General features: G+C 34.7%; 1 protein-coding gene across 1 annotated transcript in view; it reads right to left on the reverse strand.

Annotated features, from left to right (window-relative positions):
* The window catches only part of EYS (eyes shut homolog), a 180,646-nt gene that overhangs the window by 33,575 nt on the left and 134,811 nt on the right, over nt 1-12,260 (reverse strand). Inside the window, exon 5 of the mRNA XM_023544596.2 lies at nt 5,765-5,879. Within this exon, the coding sequence (XP_023400364.2) occupies nt 5,765-5,879 (115 nt within the window). The remainder of the gene's footprint in view (nt 1-5,764; nt 5,880-12,260) is intronic.

Here is a 12,260-nt window from a genome sequence, read left to right on the forward strand (position 1 = left end):
AAACTTTAAACCAAAAATATCCCTGAAGTTTTAAAACTGAACAATAGTTTAGCTTAACTAGTGAAGAAAGTATGCCTTGAGCATCGTGTTCTTTCAAGATCTATCTATATGAAATCAAATTGACAACAGAAACTGGAAATATTAGGAAATTTAGGGGACAGTGAATTTATGTTAAATGGGGAGGAACAATTCAGAAATGGAGGGTGAGAATGGTTTCACAGCTTGAAGAATTTAATCAATGTCACTGAATTGTACATGTAGGAACTGTTGAATTGGTGTATGTTTTGCTGTGTCTATTCTCAACAAAAACAAAATAAAATTTAAAAAATAATTTAGAAAGAGTTCTGTTATTATTACACTAAGTTCATTCTATTTAATACAATTCCTTTAAACTTTTCATTTAAATGCCCAATAATATACATATTTTTAAAGTCAAAGATTTTTAATCTAAGTAAGGACTCAACAGTGAACGACTGAGAAGTAGATTCTGTGACCAAGCAGCATATAGTCCTCTTTCTCAGCTGAAAGTACCTAATCCATTCCAAAAAAAGGAAGGACAATAACAGGAAAACAATTTGACTTAACTAATTCTATGTCTCTAGATTTGGGTACATGGCCAACATGAACCAGAAAAAGGCTCCTCAATCTTATGTTATAGGTGTGCTAGTCTGAGACAGAATCTTTTCTTTTATGAGTTTGGAATTGTCTCACTTTCATAAAGAGTCATATGCATTTTATCATTTTTGCTATGTATAAGCCTTACATGTGAAACCTGTACATAAACCAAGAACCAGTTGTTCAAACACAACAAGAGAATACTGTGTGGTTTAAAATCAGGAAAAGTGTGTGCCAGGGTTGTATTCTTTCACCATACTTATTCAATTTGTATGCTAAAATAATCCAAGAAGCTGGAAGATATAAAGAAGAAAGTCACATGAGGATTGGAGAAAGACTCAATAACAATCTGTGATATGCATATAACCATTGTTGACTGCTGCTTCTTACAGCACCAGTGAAAATGCTGGTTAAGTGCTATGGCTGCTAACCAAAGGGTCGGCAGTTTGAATCTGCCAGGTGCTCCTTGGAAACTCTATGGGGCAGTTCTACTGTGTCCTTCAGGGTAGCTATGAGTCGGAATCGACTCGACGGCACTGGGTTTTTAGTGAAAATGCTATTAGAGCTTTTTACAGAGTTCTTTGGTTTCCTTCTTTTACAACAGACTCAGGCATATAGAAACAAGGATTAAATCTTATAGATATACATTGAATTTGGGAAGAAGTACATTTGGTGAAGGATAGAAAGAATTGTATGATGCATAAAATACCCCTCCAATAAAGTTTTTTTCGTGTTAGAAATTATAAAAGGCAATCGAAAGGGCATTGGTTAAGCTAAGTATGTTATGCACACTAAAAATGTTAGGATATATACACATACATTTATTTTTGGTTTCTTTTTAGCTACAGCATATAAAAGATGCTGTATTTTTTCCAACTTTTTATAAATACCACTACCCATAAAGAAATTCCATTTTAAAATTAGAAATATCACTGCGAACTAAAGATAAAAAAAGTTCAAAGGGAAAATTTGTACTTCTGCCTTCTGTCAGGCTAGCTTTATGGCGAGAAAGAGCCGTCCTGTTGGTCAGTTTATGGAAACGGTGCTCTTCCTCCATAGGAGAGTACTTCCAAATGAGTTCCCAACCACTACGTTTGGCATTGTGAGGATGGCACAAGACCAGGCAGTATTCTGTTCTTTTGTGCACAGAGTAGCTATGAGTCGGCACCAACTCCACAGCACCTAACAACAACAACTTTTGGCATGATTTGCCTTTGCTGCAATTGTGCTGTTTGTAGGTTAGTTCTATACAAAGGAACAAAGAGACCTACCTTCACAGAGTTTATATTTCAGTCTAATCTAGTCTGATGGACAATAAAGAAGATATGTGAGAAACTATATTGTTTACTGGAAAGCAGGATGGTGCTAACTGCTAAAAAAAAAAAAAAAAAAAAAAAACTGCTAAAAGGAAACAAAAAAAGTAGATGATGCATATGGTCTTGAACGAAGTGCTTAAATTTTTAGATTGGGTATCCTGAGAAGGACTAACTGAAAGATGATGGTTGAGAAAAACAAACAAACAACACCGAAAAGAATGAGGAGGCTCATAAACCAGATATCAGGTGAAATGGTGACATTATTCGTGACAGAAGGAATAGAAAAGACAAAGGTCCAGAAGCAGGAACATGCCTGGATTTCCACAGGAACTTCAAGGAGGCCACTGTTGTTTTTTAACTAAAAGGAATATGATCACACTGAGCCTCTCCTTAAAACCTTAGATGGTTTAGCTTCTGTAAAGTTTAATTATACAAGACTTTAGTTTGCTCTGTGTGTGTGTGTGTGTGTGTGTGTGTGTGTGTATGTGAGAGAGACAGATTCCATTTGGATTTTCTATTGTGCAACTAAAATTTAAACACTCTAAATTCTTCCCAAATGCAAATTGTACTCATAAAACAAAATATGGAATTCTAATTTGAGCTTTACTTCTTTCAGCATGAGTTTGCATAAGTCACTCTTGTTGGAAATAATTGTTTTTTTTAAAAAAAGATTTAACTAGAGGATGGAAATAGAAGAGAGAAATAAAGCAGACGGTAAAGTTAAAGTAGATGAGTTTTAAATTTTGTTTTTTTGTTTGTTCCCCAATGAAGTCTTGTAGATGACTTAAAAGGATGAGATTAAATATAAACTGAATCTTTGTATTATGTCCCTGAGTCCGTTGTAAAAGAAGAAAACCAAAGAACTCTGTAAAAAGCTTAAATAGCATTTTCACTGGTGATGTTAAAGGAAGCAGTCAACAATTAAGTCATAACACCAGGAAGTTACAATGTATTAGGATAAACACAAAACCCAGAAATTGTGGCTCTTAAAGTATTATCTATTTAACAATGAAAATAAATTCGTCAATAAATCAGTGTAACTCTAATGAAAATTCTGAATTATTATTATAATAAAGCATGATAAATAATATTTAATTGCATAGTACCTGTATTTTTACTTTACATTGTGTAAAATATTAATCATATTTTTTAATTTAATGGCTATCATTTGTTTTTTAAACATGAATATGATTATAAGGGTCATTTTTCACCATGAGCTCTTAATTTCATCAATAGTTCACTCTTATTTGGTAGTTATTAGAAAACTAACTCTCTCAAGTAGAAAGCAACAATTGTATTATAGTGGGGACCATTTATATTATTAAGATTGAGAATGCAATTGACATTGTGAAAGTGCTTGATTAGTTATTCCTCATCACAGTTTCAATGAAAAAGTTTAGCATCCTTATGACACTTTAATTATAAAGAAAATGAATTGAAAATAGAGGAATTTAACTCATGATGAAGAGCATGGCTTAGAATTAATAAGGTTCTCACCTACAGTTTTTTTTTTCCACTATTATTATCCAGCCTGTAGCATTTAATGTAAATTTTCTAATCTTAATGTCACTGTGGTGTGTGCTTTATAACTTCAATCACATTTGTATTCAAAAGTAATAAATTATTTCTTCTGATTATAATTTTAGTCTAATCCTATTAATGCAAGTAAACCAGAGTCAAACTTCTGATTTATGTAGCCTTTTAGCCCATCTTATACACCACTGTATAATATAAACAGCAGCCACATTCCACTAGCCACCAAAATTTGATTAAATATGGTCTGACATTAGATCATTAACTCAGAGTTTCCACGTGATTTCCCCAGCCACTTCTCCCCCATGTTTCTCTCTGGATGCATATTTCTGTGAGCTTGTCTGTATTAATTTGTCCCTGGGTCTGCTAGGTCACAGGCCTCGGTTGCTTCACTGTTTCTATAAGATCATTTGAGTTATACTAGGGAAATTTCAGGTTTATTAAAAATTATAAAGTCCTGAAGGATTATGGTGATGAATGACATCAGAAGTTACATCACCTTTTGTTATCTCACTAATTCCCCTCCCCTGAGCTCCTGAGATAGGATCTTTCCTGATCTTGACAACACTCTGGGAGGTGGAAGTCACACAGTATAGATTTAAACATAGCTCTATCCAAAAAAGAAAAAAAATTATTATTTTTTTTTTCTATCCCTACCTAAATGTGTGAACTTGAAAAATATTCAACAGCTCGGCAGTCATTTTATTTTTCTATAAAATACAATGAAATTTTTGTAAATATCAAATAAGATAATGCTCATAAAAAACTTCCTGTGGTGACAAAAATATTGTAGCTGCTAAATAAATTGCTGTTCCACGACCACCATCACCGCCGTCGAGTCGATAAAATTGCTGTTATCATCCTATATATTCTTGAATAATAACATTCTATATTGTTGCCCATGGTTCCATCATTTGGCTTTTCATTATTTAAAAAAAAATCTTACAGCCCTTTTTACACTATAGAAAAGTAGAGAAAGCAATGAAATGAACAACCCTTTCTTACCATCCTTATTTGCCAAAAATATTACAGATACAGGAGGAGTCCCGTCTCTACTCTGTCTGCTTTCACTCTATCACTTCTCTCCCTATGTTGTTGTTCTGTGCCGTTGAGTTGATTTTCGACTCATAGCGATCCCATGTGACAGAGTAGAACTGCCCCATAGGATTTTCTAGGCTGTAACCTTAACAGGAGCAGATCTCCAGGTCTTTTCTCCTATGGAGCAGCTGGTGGGTTCAAACTGTTGACCTCTGGATTAGCAGTGAGTGTTTAACAACTGCACCACCAGTGCTCCCGTTCCTTCTAGTAAAGCTGGTGTGTATAATTCTTACTTATGTGTTCACACTCTTGCTATATATGTATGTAATCAGAAAAATATGGATTTGTTTGTTTTTAAGGAAACGAAACTCTGGTGGCATAGTGGTTAAGTGCTATGGCTGCTAGCTGAAAGGTCGGCAGTTCATATCTGCCAGGTGCTGCTTGTAAGCTCTATGGGACAGTTCTCTCTGTATTATAGATTCACTATGAGTCAGGACTGACTCAATGGCAATGGGTTATGTTTTAAAATTTAAGTAATCATCACACTGTAGATATCATTTTCTGATAAAATTTTAAATTCAACATGTTTGTGATATGTATAGGTATAATACATGTAGCTATTGTTCAGTGATTTTAAACAAACTCTTTATAAATCTAGTATATGGCTTATACTATGGTATACTTACCCACTCTCCTATTGATAAGCTTTAGTTTATTTAGGATTTGAAATGAAAACTCTCATGTATGTCTCTTTTAGTACATACATAATAATTTCTCAAGAAACATACCTGAAAATGAAATTGCTGAGTTGTAGGATATGCCTTACTGTGTCTAGTACACACAGTCTGTATTTGTAAAGTTATTTCAAAAATTATTCACACCAAAAAAATAAGCATATTTTATATGCTCTGACAAACAACCACCAGGCTAATTTTATTTCCCATCTAGTTTAAGAGATTAGCCATTTGTAACTATGGTTTTATCTATGAAATGAAATTGATCTATAGGGAGATATAAATAGAACACAATTTGCTCTATATTTATAATAAAAACACTGTGTATAACACTTCCTCTCAGACAAAATACTTATGGAAAATAATTAAAAAATCCCTCTTACCAATGGTTATATGACTCACATTTAAATATACATATAAGTGTATATTTCTCTACTCTTAGATTAATAAAAATATTTGAAGTGTAGACTGGCTGAAGCCATTGTATTTTGAAGTGCTAAATTACTTTACCATATTTAAATTACTTACTCTGAATCTTGCAATTATATTGAAACACCATCCTTCATTTAGACAGTTGATGCTGAGCGGTTTGCAGAGGTCAATGGCTTCCTTACAGTTTTTTCCAGAAAATTCAGGCATACAACTGTAAAGATATCAGTGTAAATCACAAGAGCTGCAATTTAAATATTTTCACAAGTCTATTGACAACCTACTTAAAATAATGTTTAAATTATATTATGATGTATCTTATTACATGTTATTTTATTTTCCAATCATTAATTTTGTGCCTACATCCTTGTGTTTTTAGAAAAGAAGAAAGTTTTATTTATTTGGAGAAAATCAGAATAAACTACATTTTTCACTGAATGATCTAAATACTATCTTTTATGAATTCAAGTGTAAAATCAACTTTGGGCTAACCTAATATTCAGCAATAAAATATATATTTTGGAAAACTGTTGGAATGAATAAGGCCCTTACTGAAATACATACAAAAAAATGAAATCAAATAAGACTTTGAATTCTTAGTGGAGTCATTATATGCTGCTAGCAGGAGTTAACACTTGAGTGTGAGACATAATGTAGAAGTTTACAGTTAGGAATAATGGTGTAGGCATATTTGGGATAATTATATATATGTTATATAAGGCCTATAAGAAATTCATGAGGAAATAAAAAAAATTGCATAAAAATAATTAGCCCAAGTGGTTGGCACATTTTTTGATGTCAATTGCTTTCATTTGGCTATGACTCATGACAACCTTATGTATAACAGAATAAAATGTTGTCCATTCATGCACCATCTTCATGATTGCATATTTTTGGTGTTAGTTGTTGTTAGAGATTGAATTGTGTCCCCCAAAAATATGTGTTATAAATCCTAACCTCTATGCTTGTTTTTATAATCCAATTTGGGAATGGATTGTCTTTGTTATGTTAATGAGACAGGCTTAGTGTAGGGTGTATCTTTAGTCAATCTCTTTTGAGAGATAAAAGAGATTATACAAGAAACGAAGTTAGCAGAGATGGAGGAAGAGAGATGCTAAGCCAAATGAAGATTGTCCAGGAGCACTATGTTATAAACACAAAACAAAAATCCTCACAGATGGACAAATAAGCAACATCATGATAAATGGAGAAAAGACTGATGGTCAAAGATCCACAATCAACACCCACGGAAGCAGCAGTCAAGAAATCAAACGATGCATTGCATTGGGCAAATATGCTGTAAAAGACCTCTTTAAAATGTTGAAAATCAAAGATCTCACTTTGAGGACTAAGATGTGCCTGAGTCAAGCCATGGTATTTTCAATTACTTCATGTGCATGAGAAAGCTGTACAGTGAATAAGGAAGACTGAAGAAGGAACTGATGCCTTTGAATTATGGTGTAGGTGAAGAATACTGAATGGACTGACAAAAGAATGAACAAATCTGCCTTGGAAGAAGTACAACCAGAATGCTCCTTGGAAGCAAGAATGGCGAGACTTAATCTCACTACTTTGGAAATGTTATCAGGAGGGGCAAGTCCATGGAGAAGGACATCATGCTTGATAAAGTAGAGGGTCAGTGAAAGAGAGGAAGACCCTCAAGGAGATGGATTGCCATAGTGGATGCAACAATGCGCTCAGACCTAACAAAGATTTTGAGGATAAGGCAGGACTGGGTAGTGTTTCATTTTGTTATGCATTGGGTCTTTACGAGTCAGAACCAACTCGACAGCACCTAACAGTGACAATATCATAAATGAGGACAACAACTTCAGAAAAGTTGTTCTCTCTCTCAATCACATCACTTAAAATGTTAGAGCTGCTCCTAAAATTAAGTCTGGTCCAGATATAAATGTATTGTGCTCTGCAACTCCATATTTGAGTATGTGTTAAATGTGTTTACCTTACTTCTCTAATTCTGGAGGCCTACCTAAACCAAAATCAAACCAACTGCCAGTCAGTCGATTCTGACTCATGGTAACACCATGAGCATTACAGTAGAACTGTGCTCCATAGGGTTTCCAATGGCTGATATTTCAGAAGTAGATGGCCAGACTTTTTTTCTGAAGGACCTCTGCATTGACTTAAACTGCCAACCTTTTGGTTAGCAGCCCAGAACTGACAAGGGACTCAAGGGGCTTACCCAGAGAACCAGAAATAAGTCCAAATACCACCCGGTAATGAAAGGTACGATTTCTACTTTTTCATACTGGAGTGGAAGGAGAAAGGAATATTAGAATACTCTAAAATTTTGGTAAGTTATGAATATCATGTCTCAATTTCCCTTATGAATGGGAATGATTGAATTGTCTAGGATCAGCTAAGGAAGTGTATGGCATATTATGTCGAGTAAATTTCCAAAGAGCAGCAGCAGGGCTATGAATTAAGCAGAGAACCAATATTCAGTAACTCAGTAGGAATCACTCAAGAGATTGCTAGATGAAAATGGGATTGCAGCGACTCTAAGAAAGTGTTTTGAAACAAAGCAGGTTTTATTTTTGCTAGAAAGTTGGACCAAAGAGTTAGCACTCTCATTGTGTACAGGAAAGGAGCCCCCAAAATGCCATGAGACTTAAATCAATGGTGGAGAAAACTCACAGTGAAAAAATCTCCCTGTTGCTTTACAGGCAATACGCCTACCATCCCACTATACACACACAGCTGGAAATTTAAGAGGAGCTTCCTAATTACCATCTTTCACATGGAAAATGATGTGCTCTCAACTCAGGCTCCTATCACAGGAAGAAATGATTTAAATAGTATTCTTGCCAGTTAAGAATTTTAAAACAGAGAAAACTCAAAGTAAAAATATAAGCAAATACAAGCACAATATTGACCTTTGGAAAAAATTCTATCGCATAGATTGAAAATAAAACTTTACTTTTTAAAAAGTATAAATGAAAGACATTTATGAGGGAAAATATGCCTAGATGAAGAGAGAAATTTCAAATAACATCAGCATTTGAGTCTAAATAAATTAAACAAGTAAGATTTTTTATAAAAGACCACGTAAAAGATAAAATAATGAAATACTGAATAAAAGGGAGATGAATAAAAGGTTAAAAAAATTAAAGTGGGATCAGATGATGAAGTAAGAAAGTAATGTTTTGAAGTAAAAATCCTGGTCTGTCATCATGTCTCCTCCCATACTACCAATATTCCAAGGACACTATAAATAAGAAACCAATTGACTTTCCCAATTGTTTACTATTCTTTAGTATGTAAGAGGCTCTGTTTATGAATTCAATTCTCAGTATACATTCAAAAGTTGAACTATATAACTGATTTAATATAGTGATTATTTTTGTGTGTTTTTTCCTTGAATAAAATGTGAACTTTATTCTATGTTACCACTCTTGAAATGAAAGAAGTATGCTGTTTTCAGCAACTGCAAGAGTTCTACATGTCTCCATCTTAGAGTACATGATGGGAAGTAGCAGGAAATGAGACAGAAAAAGGAGCTCATGAAGGAATTTGTAAATTTCCAAAATTTCACCAAGCCTCAAAATATAGGGATTACAAAACAAAGGATTGAAAGTGAGGAAGAATTAAAAGAGAATGAACAAAGTAATATAGATAGATAGAAGAGAGACCTTGTATGAATAAATGATAATGTGCTATTATACTAAGGACTAGATTAACTTACATACCTGTAATTGAAAATCAAGAGGAGTGACAGAATAAGAGAGAGATAAAGCAAGACAGCTAGAGTGAGGGGGAAAGAGGGACACCAGGCTAACATTTAAATCTGAAATCATTAGCTAGATAACTTCACCTGCTGACCTTTAAAATATACAATTTCCTCCACTGGATGTTCCATATGTTTCACAGCATATATATATATACACACACACACACATATATGTATATATATATACACACACACACATATATGTATATATATACACACACACGTGTATATATATATATACATATATACATATATGTGTGTGTGGGGTCCTAGTGGCATAGTGGTTCAGAGTGTAGCTACTAACCAGAAAATCTGCAGTTAGAATCTACCAGCTGTTCCTTGGAAACCCTATGGGGGTCTTTATGAGTTGGAATCCACTCAACAGCAACTGGTATTTTTTTTGGTTATATATATATATATATACATATATATACATATATATACACATATGCATATATATATTCATACATATACATATATGTTCCAACAAATGGATGCAGTGTTGGAGGTGCTCAATCACCTATACCAAGAAATTTAGAAGACAACTACCTGGCCAATCAACTGGAAAAGAGCTATATTTATGCCCATTCAAAAAAAAAGTTATCCAACCAAATGCAGAAATTATGGAAAAATATTATTAATGTCCCACGCAAGTAAAATTTGCTGAAGTTGATTAAAAAAAAAAAAAAAAAAAAACAGTTGCAGCACTGCATTGAAAGCTAACTGCCAGAAATTTAAGCTGGATTCAGAAGAGGATGTGAAACCAGGGGTATCATTGCTGATGTCCAGTGGATCTTGGCTGAAGGCAGAGAATACCAGAAAAATGTTTACCCGTGTTTTATGGACTATTCAAAGGCATTCGACTGTGTGGATTATAACATATTATGGATAACATTGTTAATAATGAGAATTCCAGAACATCTAATTGTGCTCATGAGGTTCCTGTACATAGACCAAGAGGCACTCTTTCAAAGAAAACAAGGGGATGCTGCATGGTTTAAAGTCAGGAAAGGTGTGAATTACAGTTGTGTTTTTCACCATACTTATTCAGTCTGTATGCTGAACAAATAATCCAGGAAGCTGCACTATGTGAAGAAGAACACAGCATCAGAATTGGTGGAAGACTCATTAACAACCTGCTATATGTAGATGAGGAAACCCTGGTGGGGTAGTGGTTAAGTGCTATGGCTGTTAACCAAAGCGTTCGCAGTTCAAATTCGCTAGGTGCTCCTTGGAAACTCTATGGGGCAGTTCTACTCTGTCCTATAGGGTCGCTATGATTCGGAATCGACTCGACGGTACTGGGTTTGGTTTTTTTGGTTTACATGTAAATGACACAACCTTGCTTGTTGAAAGGGAAGAGGACCTGAAACACTTACTGATAAAGATCAAAGATGACAGCCTTCAGTATGGATTATACCTCAACATAAAGAAAACAAAATCCTCCCAAATAGAACAATTAGCAACATCATGATAAACAGATTGAAATTGTCAAGGATTTCATTTTACTTGGATCCCAAATCAATACCCATGGAAGCAGCAAAGAAATCAAAGAATGTGTTGCATTGGGCAAATCTGTTGCAAAACACCTCTTTAAAGTGTTAAAAAACAAAGATGCCACTTTGAGGACTAAGGGGAGCCTGACCCAACCCATGGTATTTTCAATTGCCTCATATGCATTCGAAGCTGGACAATGAACAAGAAAAACCAAAGAAGAGTTGATGCCTTTGAATTGCAGTGTTGGTGAAGAATATTGAATGGACCGTGGACTCCCAGATAAAGGTACAAATCTCTTTTGGAAGATGTACAGCCAGAATGCTCCTTAGAAGAAAGGATGCGAAACCTCGTATCATGTACTTTGGACATGTTATCAGGAGGCACCAGACCCTGGAGAAGAAAAACATGCTTGGTAAAATAGAGGGTCTGTGAAAAAAAGGAAGACCCTCAAGGAGATGGACTGACACAGTTGTGCAGCAATGGGTTCAAGCATAGCAATGGTTGTTAGGATGAGGCAGGACTGACCAGTGTTTTGTTCCATTGTGCTTAGGGTCACTATGAGTCAGAGCCAATGTTCTATCATTATTTATTTAGATTTACCTCACAGGGGCATTTACACACACACACACACACACACACATATACACACATGTAACTTTCATTTTTTTTTTTACATTTTCCTTTTCACATTTACCCTTTTGAAATTTCCATTTTCATCCATTTGACAACTAGTAAAAATATTTTCCTCATTATTTTCTTCAAATAGAGTATCTGGATGATCAAAACCAAACCCACTGCTATTGAGTTGATTCTGACTCATAGCAATCCTGTAAGACAGAGTAGAACTGTCCCATGAGGTTTCCAAGGCTATAATCTTTACAGAAGCCCACTGCCAAATCTTTCTCCCAAGGTGAGTATCTTAGTGATCTAGTGCTGCTGTAACAGAAATACTGCAAATGGTTGGCTTTAATAAACAGAAGTTTATTCTTTCACAGTCTCGTAGGCTAGAAGTCCAAATTCAGGGTGTCAGCTCCAAAGGAAGGCTTTCTATGATGACTCTGGAGGAAGATCTTATCATCAATCTTCAGCTGGACTAGAAGCTTCTCTGCACAGGAACCCTGGTCCAAAGGACACTCTCTACTCCTAGCACTGCTTTCTTGGTGGTATGAGGTCCCCATGTCTATCTGCTCACTTTTCTTTTTTATATCTCAAAAGAGATCGGCTTAAGACGCAATCTAATCTTGAAGATCTTATCAACATAACTGCTGCTAATCCTCTCATTAACTTCATAGTGATAGGATTTACAACACAGAAAAATCACATCAGATGACAAATAGTGGACAATCA

This window comes from Loxodonta africana, chromosome 1, assembly GCF_030014295.1.
Source record: "Loxodonta africana isolate mLoxAfr1 chromosome 1, mLoxAfr1.hap2, whole genome shotgun sequence".
Lineage (NCBI taxonomy): Eukaryota > Metazoa > Chordata > Mammalia > Proboscidea > Elephantidae > Loxodonta > Loxodonta africana.